Consider the following 20,796-nt stretch of genomic DNA (forward strand, 5'->3'; position numbering starts at 1 on the left):
TGTCTTTCCTTTTGGCCCTCTGTCTTTCTCTTTAACATTCTTTTCCCTTTCTGTCTTCCCTGTCTGCCCCATCTGTCTCACTCTGACTGTTTCTTTGTGACCCTCCCATTTTTCTGACTCTCTCTCTCCCTTCCTTTATGTCCCCTTCCTCCCTAGCGCCTGGGACCATGCCGCTGTGAGCGTGGCTTCCTGGGACGTGCCTGTGACCTGCATTTGTGGGAGAACCAGGGAGCTGGCTGGTGGCACAATGTCAGTGCTGGAGACCCTGCCTTCTCAGCTCGTATCGGGGCGGCTGGTGCCTTCCTGTCCCCAGTAGGGCTGCTGGCTGTTTTTGGAGGTAAGTGGCTTGGGAGGCAGTGTGGGACTTGGGGACCTGGGGCCTGGGGACTCTGTGGCCAAAGCTTGACACTTCTGCCCCTCTACAGGCCAGGACCTCAACAAGGCCCTGGGTGACCTGGTCCTGTACAACTTCTCTGCCAACACCTGGGAGTCCTGGGATCTGAGTCCTGCCCCGGTATGGACCCTCTTCTGCCCTTCTGGGGGAGCCTGTCACCAGACCCAGCCAAGGTCCCCCCAGAGCAGCCTCCATCACCCTATATTACTTCTTACCCACACAACTTAGTACAAACCTGTTTCCGTTTCTATCTTTGCTTGTTCTTTTTTTTTTTTGCTGGTCCTGAGGCTTGAACTCTGGGCCTGGGTGCTATCCCTCAGCTCTTCAGCTCAAGGCTAGTGCTCTACAACTTGAGCCACAGCGCCACTTCTGGTTTTCTGGTGGTTTTTTGGAGATAAGAGTCTCACAAACTTTCTTGCTTGGGCTGGCTTTGAACCACTATCCTCAGCTCTTAGCCTCCTGAGTAGCTAGGATTGCAGGCATGAGCCACCAGCACCTGGTTTGTCCATGAGTTTTTGTGCTCAAGGCTGGTGCTCTACCACTTAAGCCATAGCTCCACTTCTGTTTATTGTGGTTCATTGGAGATTAGAGTCTCACAGACTTTTCTGCCCGGGTTGGCTTTGAAACTTGATCCTCAGATCTTAGACTTCTGAGTAGCTAGGATGACAGGCATAAGCCACTGGTGCCTGGCTTCTTTTTCTCTAAAAATATTTTCTTTTAAAAAAATATTGTCCTGTTTCTGTATTAGTATCCATTTGTAGCACGAGGGGTTCACTGTGGTATTTCCACACATGTACACAATGCACTTTGAACAAATTCATCCCCTCCACCCTCATGGTTTCCTTTTTCTTCCTACTTCCTCTCCCCACTTTCTACATCCTGCCTTTTTGTACGTCTCCCATGTCTCTCAGTCTGCCTCTACTTCTGGCTTATTCTTGTCCATCTTGTCCATGCCTCTGTCTTGCTGAGTCTGTTTCTCTGTTGTCCTGTCACTTCTATATCTGTCTTCTATCTCTTACTGCCTTTCTCCTCTTACTGTGTCTTTCTCTCTGCTTTTTTGAATCTGTCCTTTTCTTTCCCTGCCTATCTCTGTCCTTTTTGCCTCAGTCTGTCTTAGCCTCTGCGTGTCTCTGACCATGTCTGGCTTGGACTCCATCTAGCCATGTTCTCCCATTTCCATCTCTTTGTCTTTCCTCACAGGCTGCCCGCCATTCCCATGTGGGCGTGGCCTGGGACGGCTTCCTGGTCCTGATGGGTGGTGAACTGGCTGATGGCTCGCTCACCAATGATGTGTGGGCCTTTAGCCCATTTGGCAAAGGCCGCTGGAAGCTCCTGGCACCGCCTTCCTCCAGCTCCTCAGGGCCCCCAGGATTGGCAGGTCACGCCGCTGCCCTGGTGGATGACACCTGGCTCTATGTGTCTGGTGGCCGCACCCAGCATGACCTCTTCTCCTCCGGCCTCTTCCGTTTCCATCTGGACATCACCGGTGGGGGTTACTGGGAGCAGGTGATCCCAGCAGGTGGGAGGCCCCCCGCTGCCACTGGCCACTCCATGGTGTTCCACGCCCCCTCTCGGGCCCTGCTGGTCCATGGTGGACATCGACCTTCCACTGCCCGGTGAGTGGCTTTGCCCCACACCCCTGTCCCTCAGGGCCAGGCCAGTCCAATACTTGACAGAAGCTTGGATTTACAAAGTTTTGGGAACAAGTGCAGTAGTACCTGTTTGTAATTCCAGTAACTTGTGAGGTGGAGGTAGGAGGATCATGGGTCCCGGTCAGCCTAGGCAAAGTAAGCAAAACTCTATCCAAAAATAAATCTAAAGGCAGAAGGTCTGAGGTGTAGACCAAGGTGTCTAGCAGGTGGGAGGCCCTGAGTTTCATCTCCAGAACTATCCCCACTCCCATTCTTCTCCCCAAAAAGGCTGTGGCCACTAACAGACTCCCTCATTCATTTGTTTACACACTCACCTTCCCACACACTGATTTATTTATTTATTTTACAGTCTTGGAGCTCAAACTCAGGACCTGGGCGTAGTCCCTGAGGTCTTTTGCTAGTGTTCTACCACTTTGAGCCATAGTTCTATTTCCAGTTTTCTAGTGGTTAACTGGAGATAAGAATCTCATAGATTCCTGTGCTGGCTGGCTTTGAACTGCGATCCTCAGATTGCAGCCTCCTGAATAGCTAGGATTACAGGAGTGAACTACCAGCACCTAGCCGTTTGTGATTCTTTATTAACTTTCCTGGCCAGTGTTCTTCCATACGCTCCATTCACTCATTCATTCATTCATTCATTCATTCTTGTGTCCAGTTCTGATTAGATTATGCAGACAACTCATCTGATCTGGGTTCTGCCCACAGCAAGCATCTAGGGAGGAAGAGCATTGACTCTGGTCTCCTTCCCACATGATAGCAGAGCTCCTGAGAGCCCAGGGGAGGTAGGGCTTAGCTCTCCCCTTCTTACCCAGAGCTTCTTCCTTGCCTGCCCCTGTAGGTTCTCTGTAAGGGTAAACTCCACAGAGCTCTTCCATGTGGACCGGCGCGTGTGGACCACCCTGAAGGGCCGGGAAGGGCTACAGGGCCCCCGAGAGCGAGCCTTCCACACAGCCAGCGTCCTGGGCAACTACATGGTGATCTATGGTGAGAAGGCCCCCCATCCTGCCCACTGCCAGGCGCCACAAGCCAGCCTGACCTGAGGCTCCCTGCCTGGGTACCTCACCTCCATTGGACTCAACAGCTGTGCCCCTTTCCTCCTTCCCCAGGGGGTAACGTGCACACCCATTACCAGGAAGAAAAGTGCTACGAAGATGGCATCTTCTTCTACCACCTTGGCTGCCACCAGTGGGTATCGGGGGCCGAGCTGGCCCCTCCAGGCACCCCTGAGGGTGAGCAATTCTGAGGGCTCTCCCACACTGAATCTGGGCAGGAGCCAGACCCCGTCTCGTGGTGATCCAGGCAGCCTTTTGCCTCCAGAGGCAAGCCTGGACCCAAGACAGGACTGGCCGCGTCACCGTGGAGCTGGGAGGCAGGTGCAGCAGCAGGGGACGTAGTTCCCAGCCCAGGTTTTGTATGTCCAGCTGCCCCAGGTTTTGTGTGTCTAGATGTCTCAGATTTTGTGTGTCAACTACAGGTAGCTGCTAAGAAGCAGAGACTTCTTTAGGGTCATAGTGGGCAAGTGGCAGGATCAAAATGGCTGGCTCCAAACAGCCACTTGCCCCAGCCAGCCCTTAATCTTGCAAGCCTCATTCACCTTGCCTCTCACGCAGGGGCACTGGGGTGTCATGAGAGTATGTTGAGGGAATGCACGAAGCATGAAGAGCCCAGAAAAGGGCTCAGCTTGTTCCTTTTTTTTTTTTTTTTTGGTCAGTGAGGGGGCTTGAACTCTGGGCCTGGGTGCTGTCCCTGAGCTCTTCAGCTCAAGACGCACTCTTCCACTTGAGCCACAGACCACTTCTGGTTTTCTGGTGGTTAATTGGAGATAAGAGTCTCATGGACTTTCCTGCCCAGGCTGGCTTTGAACCTTGATCCTCAGATCTCAACCTCCTGAGTAGCTAGGATGACAGGCATGAGCCACCAGCGCCTGGCAAATTGTTTATTTTTTATGATTCTTTGGGCCAAACCCCATGGTTTGTGCAGGGGTCAGTCTGAAGGCTGGGAAATGACCATTCACTGAACATTTGCCTGTCAGGACTCTTGGTTGTATGTGCCAGAAACTCAGCCCAGCTGGTATGAGCACAAAGGAGAACATCTTGGTTCACTTAAGTAAAAGCTTCAGGCTGAGCTGGATCCAAGTTCACTGAAAGCACCCACCTTTTCTGTCTCCAGTTCTCAGCTAGGTTCACTTCCCTCTGGGTTTGCCCTGTGTAGATGGTCACCAGCTTGGATTAAATCTGCTCCCTTAAAATGCCCAGAGGAAGGAGGTTGCTCTTTTCTGGATCAGTTCCTGAGACTGACAGACTTGCGCTCAGGCCCTACTTCTGCCAGCTCCACTCATGTGCCCACACAGTGGGGAAAAGGATGGTTTCCCAAAAGGACATTAGGGGCCATCACCAGAGAGGAGCGTGGGATGGTGGCCTCACTTACAGAGAAGTCAGGATTCAGAGAAGTCGTATGTTCTGCCTCAGGTCACATAGCTATTGGTTGACTCGTGATTTGAACCCACAAAATTTTGCCCTTTAGAGCATGTTCTGTCTAAAAGATGAAAGATGACTTGGACAGGGATGTTGAGGTGAGAGAATTACAGCCAGTGCCGAGCTGGACCTCCTGCAGCTTCCTTTGTGGGTGGATGGAGGCTGGGTGAGGCTCATGAACGTGAAGGAGGATGTGTGTGTGTCAGGGGGGAGTCTAATGTTCTTGGGGGGGGGCATGTCTGTTCTTCTAGGCCGAGCAGCACCCCCTAGCGGTCGGTATTCACACGTGGCAGCTGTGCTTGGTGGCAGTGTCCTGTTGGTGGCTGGGGGGTACAGTGGCCGGCCTCGGGGGGACTTGATGGCCTACAAGGTGCCCCCCTTCGTGTTTCAGGCTCCTGCCCCAGATGTGAGCACTGGGAAGACAGGGAGAGGGTGGTCTGGTCCCCACAGAGGAGGGAGGCGGTACTAGAGGGTCCTGGGTAAGGGATGGTTGGGTCCTCGGTGCTGAGTGATCAGAGGGGTTGGGGGACAGGTAGACCCCAGGATTGAACAGGGCTCCCCTCTTTCCCTGTCTCTTTACAGTACCACTTGGACTACTGCTCCATGTACACCGACCACAGCGTGTGCTCCAGAGACCCTGAATGCAGCTGGTGTCAGGGGGCCTGCCAGGCCGCACCCCCTCCTGGGACCCTCTTAGGGCCCGTGAGTGACACCCCCATCTGCTGCCCTCCTGGCCCTCCCTCTGCCTAAGCCAAGGGGTCAGTGGCTGCTCCCATTTGCAGCCCTTGTTCTCACACCACAATCCTCATTTCTGCTCATGACTGACCGCTGAACCTCTGGCTCCCACCAGCTTGTCCCTGGGTCCCCCTGGCCTCCCCTGCATTGCTACCCAGCTCCCCTTCCCCAGTCCACAATGTGCTAGTTACTTTCATGCCAGGACCCCTGTATCCACAGCCCAGCCCAGATCCCTTCAGCCCGGGTAGACAGAGAGCCCTGTGCCCAACCTCCCTTGCAGTGTCCAGCTGCCAGCTGCCTGGGCCTGGGCCGCCTCCTGAGTGACTGCCAGGCATGCCTGGCCTTCAGCAGCCCCACGGGCCCTCCCCGGGGGCCTGGTGCACTGGGCTGGTGTGTGCACAATGAAAGCTGTCTCCCTCGGCCTGGTGAGTGTTAGTGGCAGTGGGTGGAGGATGGGTGTCACAGCCCCCCTCCTCCCCCCACCCCCGCTTCCTCCATACAGACCCTCTCATTCCCTACTTCCCTTCCTTCCAGAGCAAGCCCGCTGCCGAGGGGAGCAGATCTCAGGCACCGTGGGCTGGTGGGGGCCAGCACCTGTCTTTGTCACTTCCCTGGAGGCCTGTGTCACCCAGAGCTTCCTGCCTGGCCTGCACCTGCTCACCTTCCAGCAGCCGCCTAACGTCTCCCAGCCCGACAAGGTGGGAAGCAAGAGAGGGTCTCTCCTCTGTGAAATGTTGATGATCCTGAGCTTGGAGCTTGTATGTGTGGAGGGAGGGTGTGTGTGTGTGTGTGTGTGTGTGTGTGTATGTGTGTGTGTGTGTGTGTGTGTGTGGTGTGTGTGGAGGGTGTGTGTGTGGAGGGTGTGTGTGTGGGGGGGGAGGTGTTACTAGGGATGGAACTCAGTACCTTGTGCAGGCTAAGTATGCACCCTACACTGAGTTACAGCCTCATTTTTGTGTTTACTCTGAAAGTCTTTACATTCAAGCATCTAATATGGGCTGAGTATGATGATGCATGCCTTTAATCTCAGCTACTTGGGTGGTGACAATAGGAAGATTACAGTCTAGGGCCCTCTAAGTTCTGGCACCTAGCTGAGAATTTGTGTATACGTGTGTGTATGTGTGTGTGTGTGTGTGTGTGTGTGTGTGAATGAGTGTGAGTGTGAGTGAGAGAGTGTGCATGCGTGCGCTATTCTGGGCTTGAACTCAGAGCCTGGGCACTATCCCTGAACATTTTTTGGCTCAAGGCTAGCACTTTACCACTTGAGCCACACCTTCACTTTTGGCTTTGTCTCTCTGATTTGTCTGTCTGGGGCTGGCTTCAAATCTTGATCCTCAGATCTCAGCCCCCTGAGTAGCTGGGATTGCAGGCATGAGCCACTGGTACCCAGTTCCTTAGTCCTGGACTTTTAATGTGATCTGGAGATGAGCAGGGACTGGGATCAAGTGGGCTTTGGCTCCCCACCTAACCCCTGCTCTCTACCTCAGTTTCTCACTTGATGAAATGGGGAAGTAGGGTTGGTCATTCTCTGGCCCTGACATGGCCTGAAATGGGGTTAGAGATGAGAGAGGGTCTCAAACGTTTGCCCCTTTGCTGTTGGTACAGGTCTCCATTGTCCGCAGTACAACCATCACCCTGACGCCCAGCCCAGAGACAGATGTGTCTCTGGTTTACCGGGGTTTTATCCACCCGCTGCTGCCGGGAGGGCCTGGTGGCCCAGGGGGTGAAGATGTGGCCGTGTGGGCCCGGGCCCAGCGCCTACACGTCCTGGCTCGGATGGCACGTGGTCCTGACACAGAGAACATGGTGAGGGAGCCTGGGATGTTTGGGGGCTGGGCTCGGGAGGAGGGGTTGGTAAATAATGGGGTCAAGGTATGTTGATACGGTAATTACAGGCATGGGATGGACTGTTAGCACAGGAGGGGTACATTGGGGCTTTCAACTAGGAACAAGATTTGAGGGGCCAGGTGCTGGTCTTACTCCTGTCATCCTAGCTACTCAGGAGGCTGAGATCTGAGGATCGCAGTTCAAAGCCAGCCTGGAAAAATCTGTGAGACTCTTAACTTCAATGAACCACCAAAAAGCCAGAAGTGGAGCTGTGACTCAAGTGGTAGAGCACTAGACTTGAGCAAAAGAAGCTGAGGGACAGCACCCAGGCCCTGAGTTCAAGCTCCAGTACTGGAGCTTGCACACATACAAAGATTAGGGGGAAGAGGGGAGATTGGAGAATGTAGGGGGAGGTTTGGGTTACCAAGTTAGATTTCCCTGAGGCGGTTGGCCTATAGGGTCTTGAGGGCACTTTGTAGCTTCTTGGGGATCTGAGGAACTCTGAGGCCCTCTCCCCGCAGGAGGACGTGGGGTTCAAGAGGGTCCTGTGAAGCTTTCCAAAGGCACTGTCTGAGACTCACTCCTTCCCCACAGGAGGAGGTGGGGCGCTGGGTGGCTCAGCAGGAGAAGGAGACTAGGCGGCTACAGCGTCCAGGGTCCGCTCGCCTCTTCCCGCTGCCCGGGCGAGGCCACAAGTATGCAGTGGAGATCCGAGGCCAGCTGAATGGCTCTGCTGGCCCCGGGCACAGTGAGCTCACCCTGCTGTGGGATCGGACTGGCGTGCCAGGTGGCAGCGTGAGTACCCAGCCTTGACTTCACAGCCCCTGAGCTTTCCAATCCCCAGACTATAAACTCTGACTTCTTGGCTAACCTCTGACCCCTTGGCACTTGTCTTTTTTTTTTGTCGGTTGTGGGGCTTGAAGTCTGGGCTTCGGCGCTGTCCCTGCGCTCTTTAGCTCAAAGCGAGCACTCTACTGCTTGAACCACAGCGCCACTTCTGGTTTTCTAGTGGCTTATTGGAGATAAGAGTCTCACAGAGTTTCTTGCCCAGGCTGGCTTTGAACCACAAACCTCAGATCTCAGCCTCCTGAGTAGCTAGGCGTGAGCCACCGGTGCCCAGCTGACACTTGTCTTCTGAACTCTGGACAGCACTTTAAGCCTTCTAGATTCTAGCCACTGATCCCAAACCATGACCTGACTCCATATTCTTGGGCCATTTTGGGAGGAATTGCTGGGGGTGGAACCCAGGACCCTAGGCATGACAGGCACAAGTGTTCCTTGAGTGAGTAACCCCCGAGCCTAGACCTCGTATGCTAACATCTGATTTCCTGCCCTCTATGGTTTGATTTTTGTTTTGTTTTGTGCTCATCCTGGGGCTTGAACTCAGAGACTGAGCAATGGCCCTGACTTTTGTGCTCTGGGGTGGTGCTCTACCACTTGAGTCACAGATCCTCTCCACTTACGGCTTTTTGGTAGTTGGTAATTAATTGGAGGTAAGAGCCTCACAGACTTTCCTGCCTGGATTGTCTTCAAACCATGATCCTCAGATCTCAGCCTCCTGAGTAGCTAGGATTACAGGAGTGACCCACCAGAGCCCAGCTTTTTTTTTTTTTTTTTAAATCTCTTCCTTCTTGGTACTGAGGATTGAACCCAGGACATTGCACTTGCTAGGCAAGTACTTTGCCACTGAGCTACATTCCAGCCCCATACTTTGTTTTTCTATCTCTACTCTTGAATTCAGATACCTTCTGGGTGCTGTTTTCCTAAATCCTGCCTTTCTATGCTGAATTCTCTTCCTGTCCAAACCTGTAACTCCATTGTCAGCTCAGAACCCTGGTCCTACTCCCCCACTCCTCCCTGCCCGCCACCCCCACCCCCAATCTCTGCCCTGACTTCTGGCCCTTGTATGTCTTGTCCCCAGGAGATCTCCTTCTTCTTTTTGGAGCCCTACCGCTCCTCTGCCTGCACCTCCTATACCTCCTGTCTGGGCTGCCTAGCAGACCAGGGCTGTGGCTGGTGCCTGAGCAGTGCCACCTGCCACCTGCGCCAGGGCGGGGCCCGCTGTGAGGATGATGGGGCTGGCGGCTCCCTACTGGTACTGGTTCCAGCCCTCTGCCCCCTCTGCGAGGAGCATCGCGACTGCCACGCTTGCACCCAGGTGCCTGCCGAGCCACAGGGGGTTCTCAGGTTGATGCAGCCAGAGTAGGCAACTGGGGCAGGGCGGCCTGCAGCTGAGGAGCCCTGGGGAGGGGACAGATAGGGGTTCTCAGAGCCAGGTGGGGCACAGAGGAAATGGGTTCAGGCACCTGGGAGCCATGATGTGCCCCTTGTAGGGCATGTGAATCGCTTTCCCTGTCTTTCTTTCTATTTTTTTGGTGCTGGTCCTGGGGCTTGAACTCAGGGCCTATGTGCTGCTGTGCCTAAGCTTCTTTTTGTCAAAGCTAGCACTCTACCACTTGAGTGAGTCACAGCACCATTTCTGGCTTTTTCTGTATATGTGGTACTGAGGAATCAAACCCAGGGCTTCATGCATGCTAGGCAAGCACTCTACCACTAAGCCACATTCCCAGCCCTAAAGTACCAACTTTTCTTTTTTATTGGGGTGTGTATGTGGGGGGGGTTATGGGGCTTGAACTCAAGGCCTGGACTCTGTCCCTGAGCTATTTTTGCTCAAGGTTAGTGCTCTATACCTTTGAACCACAGCTCCACTTCCTCCACTTAGCTTTTTCAGTGGGATTTTTTTTTTTTTGGTCAGTCATGGGGCTTGAACTCAGAGCTTGGGCACTTTTTTGTTTAAGTCTAGCACTCTACCACTTTGAGCCACAGCTGCACTTACCATTTTCTCACCAGAAACCAGTCTTTTCTTTCCTTCTCTAGCTGGCTTTGTTTTTTGTTTTTTGGTTTTTTGGTCCCGTCGTGGGGCCTGAACTCTGGGCCTGGGTGCTGTCCCTCAGCTCTTCAGCTCAAGGCTAGCGCTCTACCACTTGAGTCACAGCGCCACTCTTCCATTTTTTTCTTTTTGCTTATGTGGTGCTGAGGAATTGAACCCAGGGCCTCAGGCATGCAAGGCAAGCGCTCTACCACTGAGCCACCTTCCCAGCCCCCTCTAGCTGGCTTTGAACTGCAGTCCTTAGACCTCAGCCTCCTGAGAGGCATGAGCTACCAATGCCCAGGATATTTTTTGGTAGTTTAATAAAGACAAGAGTTTCACAGACTTTATTGCCCAAGCTGACTTCAAACCATGATCCTCAGATCTCAGCCTCCTGAGTAGCTAGGATTATAAGCATGAGCCACTGGCACCCAGCTCCCCTTCCTCCTTTACTTCCCCACCTCACTCTATCCACCCTGGAGAAGTCTCTAAATCCCATTCATTGGTTCTGGGTGGTCTTTTATGCAGGCTCCTGGGCCTATCTATTATTGCATTGGCTCCTTGGCCACCTATTGAGTGACAGTAGTTGAATCCTGCCCTCCCCACCATCATGGGCCCCCATTGGGGGTGGGCTACTGAGTAGGCCAAGTTTAAGGTCTGTAGATGAAGCGGGGTGCAGAGAGGCAGACATTGGAGACAGGTAGTTGGACTGAGAAAGTGGGTGAGGGGGGCAGTGGCTTGCCACAGGTGATGGGATGGGCATTGGGGGCCCAAGAGGTCACTCCTTCACCACCCCCTCCCACCCAGGATCTCTTCTGTGAGTGGCATCAGAGCTCCAGCCGCAAAGGGGATGCAGCCTGCAGCCGGCGGGGCCGCGGCCGGGGCGCCCTGAAAAGCCCGGAAGAGTGTCCCCCACTCTGTAGCCAGTGAGCCTGGCAGGGCCCAGGGTGTGGGTGGGGTGTCCCCAGGGGGCGGGGCTGCAATGACCCACCTGACTCCTTGCCCCAGGCGCCTGACCTGTGAGGACTGCCTGGCCAATTCCAGCCAGTGTGCCTGGTGCCAGTCCACCCACACCTGCTTCCTGTTTGCTGCTTACCTGGCCCGGTACCCACATGGGGGCTGCCGTGGCTGGGACGACAGGTATGCCCCTGGGGCCTGGGCGGATGGAATGGGGGCTTACACCAGCGAGGTGCCCGGGGCTCTGACCCCACTCCCTCCCACCTGTCCCCTTGCAGTGTGCACTCAGAGCCGCGGTGCCGGAGCTGCAGCGGCTTCCTGACCTGCCACGAGTGTCTGCAGAGCCACGAGTGTGGCTGGTGTGGCAACGAAGACAACCCCACTCTGGGACGGTGAGGGGGGGGCTGGCGAGAGGCTGGGATGGGGAAGGAGGGGCGTGTGGCCCTCTCTCCTCAGTGGTTCTAATGTCTCCTTTGTTTCACCGCCCTGTTACCTGTCCCCCATCCTGTGATCTGTCTTTTTCTTTCGTATCTCTTTCCTTCTCCCCTCTTTTTCTCTCCCTTCTTCCTCTTTATATTGTTTCTTCCCCCTTCCCTGTCAATGTTGTGCTGTTTCTGTGCTGCCCCTGTCCCCTCCCCCCGCCACAGGTGTCTGCAGGGAGACTTCTCTGGGCCTCTGGGAGGAGGGAACTGCTCCCTTTGGGTGAGCCAGGGCCTGGGGCTTTCAGTGGCCCTCCCTGCCCGCTGGGCTTATGCCCGTTGTCCAGATGTGGACGAGTGTCGCCTGGGCCTGGCACGGTGTCACCCGCGGGCGACCTGCCTGAACACGCCCCTCAGCTATGAGTGTCACTGCCAGCGCGGCTACCAGGGCGATGGCATCACACACTGCAACCGCACGTGAGTGAGGCGGGGTTGCCATGGAGATGGGCGCGGGCTTGAGGCTCCTTGATGGAGGCAGCACCCCCAGTGAGCCTGGGGGATTCACTCTGCAGACAAGGACCTCAATTGAGTGCCAGGGTACCCAAGGTAACTCCAGTTACCATGGAAACAGTATACTCAGCCTGGGGGTCGCCATCTTTGGCATTGCTACAGAGATGGAGGAGGACCTAGTTAAAAGAGGGTTTCCACAGTGGTGACAGGTGGTTGCTATGGAGATAGGCTATCAGCATGCGTGCTGTAGTTGTCTTGGAGACAGCATCACACATCAGGACTGTGAGAACAGGCTGCCCATTTGGGAGGATGTCATTGGGAGTGGAGATGATGGGTTGTCTTGGGGGGGTCAGGGACCCACTCCCCCGATCTCCTCTCCTTATCCCCACCACTCTCCTTCAGATGCCTGGAGGACTGTGGCCATGGTGTCTGCAGTGGACCCCCTGACTTCACCTGCGTGTGTGACCTGGGCTGGACATCCGACCTGCCCCCTCCCACTCCAGCCCCAGGGCCCCCTGCGCCCCGCTGCTCCCGAGACTGTGGGTGCAACTTCCATAGCCACTGCCGCAAGCGGGGGCCTGGCTTCTGTGACGAATGTCAGGGTGAGCAGCTGCAGCCCCAAGCCCAGGCACGCCTTAAGGGGCCTCCTCCCTCAATTTCCCCTCAGGCAGCAGTGAGTCCCAAGTCCCAGTTCCTGATCCCAGCAGGTTTTGATTGCCACCATCTTGGGCTGAGCCTCATTTCCCTATTGGGAATTCTTGTGTCTCTCCTCAGTTTCTCCCCTTTGAGTCAACAGGGGAGGGGGTCAGGGATCGGCAGAGCCCGTTGGTCGGGGATCCTTCTGTCCTTGTTCCTGATTGTCCCCTCCTGCTTGGGTCTTCACAGACTGGACCTGGGGAGAGCACTGCGAGCGGTGCCGACCGGGCAGCTTTGGCAACGCCACAGGCTCGGGTGGCTGCCGGCCCTGCCAGTGTAACGGGCATGGGGACCCACGCCGCGGCCACTGTGACAACCTCAGCGGGCTCTGCTTCTGCCAGGACCACACGGAGGGGGCCCACTGCCAGCTGTGCTCCCCAGGCTACTATGGAGACCCCCGGTGAGCCAGAGGGCTGGCAGAGCTGGCCTGGGTGGGCTCAGGGCTACCATGGCGTGAAGCAGGTCAGGACTGGTCTGATGCTGGCTCTCCTCCATCCCCACAGGGCTGGTGGCTCCTGCTTCCGAGAGTGTGGGGGGCGTGCCCTTCTCACCAACGTGTCCTCAGTGGCTCTGGGCTCCCGCCGGTTTGGGGGGCTGCTGCCTCCAGGAGGTGGGGCAGCAAGAGCTGGGCCGGGTCTTTCCTACTGTGTGTGGGTCGTCTCAGCCACCGAGGAGCTGCAGCCCTGCGCCCCTGGGACCCTTTGTCCACCACTCACCCTCACCTTCTCCCCGGATAGCAGCACCCCCTGCACGGTAAGCACTGGAAGGCTAGAGTGCAGCAAAAAACTAGGACCATGTCTCCAACCCAGTCTAGGTTCCCAGTCAGGCCCTGACCCCTTGTTTCCATATCCCAAACTCTGTTCTAAAGAATATCCAGCCCTTTGTCCCTAAGTCCACAGGTCTGGCTCTTTCCTGGTTCTCTTCCTGGTTCCTGAACTCCCGTCTCCCTTCTCCAGACCAAGAATACTGCAGTTTCACACCTTGTGTCAATTGGTAGTGCCTGCTAGAAGCTGTGTATTGAAAAAGAGATCAGTGCAAGAGTGTCTGATTGATTAGTCTTGTCTGCTTAGAACATAGAAATGAGAGGAATGACCTCTAAGACATAGCTGGATTGTTTGTCCTGGCTGTTCAAACAGCTCTTTTCCCTATCTATCTATCTATCTATCTATCTATCTATCTATCTATCTATCTATCTATCTATCTGTCATCTCTTTCTCTCTATCAGACATAGTCCAGTCTTTGCTCATGATCCTCCTGCTTCAGCCTCCTAAGTATCTTGATTATAGACTTGTATTGTGCCCAGCTCTGTCCTCTTCTCCTGAAGCTCTCCTACCACAGTTCCCTTCTTTCTTGTCCTGCTGATCCCCTAACTCTTTACTCTGCATCCTCAGCTGAGCTATGTCCTGGCTTTTGATGGATTCCCACGCTTCCTGGATACGGGTGTTGTCCAGTCAGACCGTAGCCTCATTGCTGCCTTCTGTGGCCAGCGGCGGGACAGGCCTCTCACTGTGCAGGCTCTGTCTGGTAAGGTGGCTGGGGGTGGAATGGAACCCAGAGCCTCTTACATACTGGGCCAAGTGTTCTACCACTAAGCCACACCTCTAACCCTTGTTAGGGCTGCAAATCCTTTGTTCCTGTGCTTGTCACCTCACTGGGCTAGGATTCAGGTTCTAGTCCAGGGACAGACACAGTTCCTTGTCTGGCTGATAGGACTCTTCTGTTTTGGGCCTCAGTGGTCCACGGGGTACAAGGGAGAGTAGGAGGCCATGGAGCTTCCTTGGGTGTCTGTGGGAGCCTGAAAAAATATTTTAGCTGGGTTTGGTGGCTCACATCTATAATCCTAACTATTCAGGAGGCTAAAAAGGTTTGGGGATGTGACTTAAGTATTAAAGCACAGTGCCAGCCATGTGCTGGTGGCTTACACCTAGTTCTGGGGGGAAAAAAGAGCAGTCTTTAAGGATGGTATATAAAACACATCTACTAGCCAGGCACTGGTGGCACACACCTATAATCCTAGCTACTCAGGAGGCTAAGATCTGAGGATCATGGTTCAAAGCCAGCCTGGGCAGAAAAGTCCCCATGAAGCTCTTATCTCCCATTAACCACTCAAAAACTGAAAGTGGCACTGTGGCTCAAATGGTAGAGCACTAGCCTTGAGCTGAAGAGCTCAGGTCAGCACCCAGGTTGAGAGTTCAGGACCCATAACCTACAAAAATAAAAAACAAAAAACTTTATTGAGGCGTATTTTATGTATCACAACACATCATGTAATTAATTACATAAGAGCTGTGGGAGGCTTGTTGCTTCTATGGGATGGGGTCAGGTTTATGCTTGTAAGAATTATATGGGCAGAGCTGGGAGTGTGGCTTAATGGTAGAGTGCTTGCCTAGCTTGCATGAAGCCCTGGGTTTGATTCCTCAGTACCATATAAGGAGAAAGAGCCAGAAGTGGCTCAAATGGTAAAGCACTAGCCTTGAGCAAAAAAGCTCAGGGACAGTCCCCAGGCCCTGAGTTCAAGCCCCAGGACTGGCAAAAAAAAAGAATTACATGGGCAAAATGTGGTCTATCTATGAGAGTGTGGGAGATTACTCTGGTGTCTGGGTGAGGTGGGGTGCTGGCTTGGACAGCATTCAAGAAGGTGGTAAGCAGTGGGTGAATGAGAGAGATTTAGGCTTTTGTTGGTGGTGCTTGATTTCGGGGCCTGGGCACTGTCCCTGAGCTCTTTTGCTCAAGGCTAGCGCTCCTACCACTTTCAGACCCAGCTCCATTTCTGGTTTTCTGGTGGTTCATTGGAGATAAGAGTCTCATGGACTTCCCTGCCTAGGCTGACTTTGAACCTTGATCCTTAGATCTCAGCTTCCTGAATAGCTAGGGTCATAGGGTGATAGTAAGCCTCTAGTGCCTGGCTTATTTTTATTTTTCATTTTCTGGGGATTGAACCCATGGCTTTTTACATAATAGACATGTGCTGTACCACGAAGCAGCAACCCCATCCTGCGATTGGCAGGGTGTAAAATGGATGGAGCTTGGTGGGTTGGTCCAGGGTGGGGAGAATGTGCTACACATCCTGACCATGATCATAAATGGTGATGGCCCAGCGGCCCTTCCTGGCTAAGCTTGGTTTTTGTCTCTACCCTCTTTCTCCACAGGGCTACTCGTCCTGCACTGGGAAGCCAATGGCTCCTCATCCTGGGGTTTCAATGCCTCTGTGGGCTCTGCCCGCTGCGGCTCAGGGGGTCCTGGGAGCTGCCCGGTCCCCCAGGAGTGTGTACCCCAGGATGGGGCTGCAGGTGCTGGGCTCTGCCGATGTCCCCAGGGCTGGGCTGGTCCCCATTGTCGCATGGCTCTGTGTCCTGAGAACTGCAATGCCCACACCGGGGCTGGGATTTGTAACCAGGTATGGGGGGACAGGGCCAACTAGGGTTGTAGGGGAAGGAGTAGTGACTGGAGCCCCCCCTGCTGAGCCCCTTTTCCACTGTCCTCAGAGCCTGGGCGTGTGCATCTGTGCTGAGGGCTTCGGAGGACCCGACTGTGCCACAAAGCTGGATGGTGGGCAGCTGGTTTGGGAGACTGTCATGGACAGCCGCCTCTCAGCTGTGAGTTGGGGGTCCAGCTGGCTCTGTCTCATGGGTCATTCCCCTATTCATCTCTACTCCTAGGACCATCCCTGAGACCCTCAACCTAGGTTTGTCTTTGTCCTGACCTTCCTGATCCCTGGCCCCCTGACCTTCCTGACCCTGGTCCCTGACTCATGACCTTAGGACACAGCTAGCCGCTTTCTGCACCGTCTGGGACACACGATGGTAGCAGGACCTGAAGGTACCTTGTGGATGTTCGGAGGCCTGGGGCTGCCCCAGGGTCTGCTGGGAAACCTGTACAGGTAAGGCAGGATACCTGAGCAAGGGAAGCTTACCTCAAAAGTCACCTGGGGGAGTGCACAAGCTAAGCCTTTAAGGTGGGGGACATCCCAAAGGTTGTTGAGACACTGCTGTAAGAGGCTTAGCAGTGGACACGGGCACTGGGGTCCTCTGGATAGTGCTGCCCCAGGGGCTAGAGATGATTGTCACAGGAACTGGCCCCAAGGGATGCTGGGACATCTATCAGGGAGGGTCCCTTTTCAGGATCCTGGATGACTGGACAATGACAGAGATTGATGCTTTTTTTTTTTTTTTTTTTTTTTTTTTGTTAGTCGTGGGTCTTGAACTCTAGGTCTGGGTGCTGTCCCTCAGCTCTTTTGTTCAAGGGTAGTGCTCTGCCAATTTGACCCACAGCTTCACTTCTGGTTTTCTGGTGTTTCATTGGAGGTAAGAGTCTCATGGACTTTCCTGCCCAGGCTGACTTTGAACCACAATCATTAGATCTCAGCCTCCTGGGTAGCTAGGATTACAGGCATGAGCCACTGGTGCCTGACTACTGATTCTTTTTTTTTTTTCTTTTTTCTTTTTTTCTTTCTTTCTTTCTTTCTTTTTTTTTTTTTTTTTGTCAGTCCTGGGGCTTGAACTCTGGGCCTGGCACTGTCCTTCAGCTCTTCAGCTCAAGGCAAGCGCTCTACCACTTGAGCCACAGCACCACCCATGATTTTCTGAGTGGTTTATTGGAGATAAGAGTCTCACCAACTTTTCCTGCCTGGGCTGGCTTTGAACCATGATCCTCAGATCTCAGCCTCCTGAGTAGCTAGGATGACAGGCATGAGCCACCGGCACCCAGCTTGATTCTTTTTTTCTTTTTTCCCACCTTGGCCCCAGGTATTCTGTGAGTGAGCGGCGATGGACACAGATGCTGGCGGGAGCTGAGGATGGGGGTCCAGGCCCATCTCCCCGTTCCTTCCATGCAGCAGCCTACGTGTCTGCGGGTCGTGGGGCCATGTACCTGCTGGGAGGGCTCACGGCAGGTGGTGTCACCCGTGACTTCTGGGTCCTGAACCTCACCACCCTCCAGTGGCGGCAGGAGAAGGTGAGCCTCTGTACAACCCCAGTCACAGCCCCCATGCCACGCTAAGCCAGGATGACCAGAGTAGCACCATGCCATCTTTGCTGCCAGCAGAAGCCATGCCCGCCTGCATGATGGGTTGGGTTCAGAGGAAAGAGACAGACAGACAGACAAGAGATGATCGCACAATTTAATTTGATTGGTTGACCTAGGTGCCTGTTTTTAGTCTCGAGCCAATCCTGGCCCAGAGCCTGGGGCGCTGTGGCTGGCCAGGCTGGACAGAGCCCACCCAGCTGCATAGTGAGGGCAGAAGAGCAAGGCCTACCTAAAGGCACCGCAGAGGCTGCCTGAAAGCCGCAGAACCAACTAGAGCCTGTGCGCCCAGCTGGCAGGGCCCTGGTGGGCTGTGGTCTCACCAGTCCTAGGGATCTCAGTCTTGCCTCTGCCTACAAGATGATCCCCACCTTCGACCTCTGGGTGACCTTGGCCCTCCCTCCTGCAGGCCCCGCAGACTGTGGAATTGCCGGCAGTCGCTGGTCACAGCCTCACTGCCCGCCGAGGCCTGTCTCTGCTCCTGGTGGGCGGCTACTCCCCTGAAAATGGCTTCAACCAGCAGTTGTTTGAGTACCAGCTGGCAACTGGCACCTGGGTGTCTGGAGCCCAGAGTGGGACGCCCCCTACAGGTGGGGCTGGGAGCAAGCTGCCCAGGGCTTCAAACAGGCTCTGTTCACTGCCATTCAGATTCCCTGGGAACCAGCTCTGGGAATATTTTCAGCTCCTCTGCGGGTGCCCCCCTCCCTGGCCCCCTCCACACTCCATGATGGCCTGTTCCCCTCTTCCCCAGGCTGAAAGACAGATCACCACTCCTCCAGATCCCAACCCCCCAGACATCCTGCCATCTTGTCTCCCACCTCTGTGCCTGTTAGAGCATCCCAACTGTTTGTTTTCTTCCTTTTCCTGGTGTCCAGTGATCATCTACACTTTCAAGGGAGGGGTGTGGCCACTGGGGAGGGGAGGAGTCCAGGAGGCTGGGCATGGAGTGGTAAATTCAAGCTGTTTCTGATCATCCTTTCCCCTCCAGGACTCTACGGTCATTCGGCAGTCTACCACGAGGCCACTGACTCCCTGTACGTGTTTGGGGGCTTCCGTTTTCACGTGGAGTTGGCAGCCCCCTCCCCAGAGCTCTACTCTCTGCACTGCCCTGACCGAACCTGGAGCCTGCTGGCCCCATCTCAGGGGGCAAAGGTCAGGAAACCTGGGGCAGGAGCCACATACTCTTCTTTCCCTGTGCCCAAAGGACACCCCAAACCCCTTATTACTGCCTCCCTTACTTCCCAGTCTGAACTGTGACATCCCAGACACTTGCTTTATCCAGCTCTGATTTGGAGGAGAGTTTCCTCCATCAGGAGATAAGAGGCCCAGGTTTTGCTATACCTTTGCACTCACTCTCCACATATCCCTGGCCCCTTCCTGGATCTCGATCTGTAAAAGGTAGGGCTGAGCCAGGGGCCAGTGGCTCACACCTGTAATCCTATCTACTCAGGAGACTGAGATCTGAGGATCACGGTTTGAAGCCAACCCTGGCAGGAAAAGTCTGTGAGACTCTATTTCCACTAAAGTATGAAAAAAGCCTAGTGGAGCTGTGGCTCAAGTGGTAGAGCACTAGCCTTGGGCAAAAGAAGCTTAGAGACAGCAGTGCCCAGGCCCTGAGTTCAAGCCCTGTGACCGCCAACAAAAAATCATAAGGCTGAGGCTCCTTGTGCTTCCTACCTCACAAGGCCAAGATGCTGGTATGGGGGACAGGGAGCTTTCTGCAGGGAAGGACAATTTTTTTTTTGCCAGTCCTGGGGCCTGCACTCAGGGCCAGGGCACTGTCCCTGAACTGCTATTTCTCAAGACTAGCACTCTACCACTTGAGCCACAGCACCACTTCTGGCCTTTTCTGTTTATGTGGTACTGAGGGATGGAACCCAAGGCTTCATGCATGCTAGGCAGGCACTCTACCACTAAGCCACATTCCCAGCCCCAGAGGGCCATGCCTGAGGGAGCCCCTTGCCCTCAGCCTGCTTAAAGTACTGAGAAATGTGGGTTTTTGTTTGAGGGCTCTGGGCCATGTTCACAGGGAGCAGCAGGACCATCCCCCAGAGAAGGGAGATGGCTTTGTAGGTCCAGAGAATTTCCTGGAGGAAGTGGGTGAGGGGGAACTTAAGGAAGAGGTGAGCTGGTGGTGAATAGAAAGGGAAATCCAGGGGTGGCAGATGTGCTGGGGAAAGGGCACACGGAACAATGCAGGGGGCAGTTCTGACAGACCATTCCCACTTCTGTCTTCCCAACAGCCCCGCCCTCGGCTTTTCCATGCTGCCGCCCTGCTGGGGGACACCATGGTAGTTCTTGGGGGGCGCTCGGACCCCGATGAGTTCAGCAGCGATGTTCTGCTCTACCAGGTCAACTGCAATGCCTGGCTTCTACCTGATCTCACGCGTGAGTCCCCACCATGTTCTCCAGGAGGAGCCTTGTCTCTGTCCTGAGAACCCCCAGGAAAATTGGCAGGTCTCCTCAGACTGCCCAACAAAGGCCCCATCCCTGCCTAGTGTCTCAAGCCTACGAAAGGTCATCTTCGATTTCTCTCTCTCTCTCTTTCTCTTTTTTGATTGTGGGGCTTGAACTCTGGCCTGAGCACAGTCCCTGAGCCTCTTTGTGCTCAAGGCTAGTGCTCTACCACTTGAGCCACAGCGTCACTTCTGGTTTTTGAGTGGGTCATTGGAGATAAGAGTCTTGGGGCAGATGCTGGTGGTTCATGCCTGTAATCCTCTCTACTCAGGAGGTTGAGACCTGAGGCTCATGGTTCAAAGCCAGCCCAGGCAGGAAATGTCTTGCAAGTGAAGCTCACCCCATGATTCTCACACTGTGACTGCTCAGCATCAGACATCTGCTCTGGTAGAGACTGATAGACTCTTCATGGCAGATAGTAGGTGGCTGGTGTCAGAAGTGGAGCAAATCCTCCATGGAGCTGCCAAAAGATTTCCAATGCCTCATCAGCCCACTGATGTCACGCTCCTTTTGTTGAATGCCCTTGCAGCACTCAGCCAATTAATCACCAGAAACCAGAAGTGGCACTGTGGCTGAAGTGGTAGAGTGCTAGCCTTGAGCTGAAGAGCTCAGGGACAGCACCCAGGTCCAGAGTTCAAGCCCCATGACTGACAAAAAAAGTCTTGGGAGACTTTTCTGCCCAGGCTGGCTTCAAACTGATCCTCAGATCTCAGCCTACTGAGTAACTAGGGTTATAGGTGTGAGTCACTGGTGCCTTGCTCCCTGAGCTCTTTTTTGCTCAAGG

The 20,796-nt window shown here is 54.5% G+C and overlaps 1 protein-coding gene across 2 annotated transcripts in view; it reads left to right on the forward strand.

Moving 5' to 3' along the window:
• The window catches only part of LOC138813324 (multiple epidermal growth factor-like domains protein 8), a 40,573-nt gene that overhangs the window by 6,862 nt on the left and 12,915 nt on the right, over positions 1-20,796 (forward strand). For both annotated transcript variants that reach the window (XM_070001737.1, XM_070001746.1), the window contains exons 4-30: positions 157-337; positions 426-514; positions 1,595-2,010; positions 2,885-3,030; positions 3,153-3,275; positions 4,772-4,926; positions 5,103-5,222; positions 5,536-5,680; positions 5,790-5,953; positions 6,861-7,061; positions 7,677-7,877; positions 9,004-9,240; positions 10,759-10,877; positions 10,960-11,091; positions 11,187-11,300; positions 11,556-11,804; positions 12,240-12,439; positions 12,723-12,933; positions 13,037-13,286; positions 13,925-14,057; positions 15,683-15,930; positions 16,019-16,129; positions 16,295-16,413; positions 17,279-17,486; positions 17,965-18,145; positions 18,544-18,707; positions 19,799-19,943. In XM_070001737.1, the coding sequence (XP_069857838.1) occupies positions 157-337; positions 426-514; positions 1,595-2,010; positions 2,885-3,030; positions 3,153-3,275; positions 4,772-4,926; positions 5,103-5,222; positions 5,536-5,680; positions 5,790-5,953; positions 6,861-7,061; positions 7,677-7,877; positions 9,004-9,240; positions 10,759-10,877; positions 10,960-11,091; positions 11,187-11,300; positions 11,556-11,804; positions 12,240-12,439; positions 12,723-12,933; positions 13,037-13,286; positions 13,925-14,057; positions 15,683-15,930; positions 16,019-16,129; positions 16,295-16,413; positions 17,279-17,486; positions 17,965-18,145; positions 18,544-18,707; positions 19,799-19,943 (4,762 nt within the window). The remainder of the gene's footprint in view (positions 1-156; positions 338-425; positions 515-1,594; positions 2,011-2,884; positions 3,031-3,152; positions 3,276-4,771; positions 4,927-5,102; positions 5,223-5,535; positions 5,681-5,789; positions 5,954-6,860; positions 7,062-7,676; positions 7,878-9,003; positions 9,241-10,758; positions 10,878-10,959; positions 11,092-11,186; positions 11,301-11,555; positions 11,805-12,239; positions 12,440-12,722; positions 12,934-13,036; positions 13,287-13,924; positions 14,058-15,682; positions 15,931-16,018; positions 16,130-16,294; positions 16,414-17,278; positions 17,487-17,964; positions 18,146-18,543; positions 18,708-19,798; positions 19,944-20,796) is intronic.

The sequence above is a fragment of the Dipodomys merriami genome, unplaced genomic scaffold (genome assembly GCF_024711535.1).
Source record: "Dipodomys merriami isolate MVZ:Mamm:240054 unplaced genomic scaffold, mDipMer1.0.p SCAF_106, whole genome shotgun sequence".
Lineage (NCBI taxonomy): Eukaryota > Metazoa > Chordata > Mammalia > Rodentia > Heteromyidae > Dipodomys > Dipodomys merriami.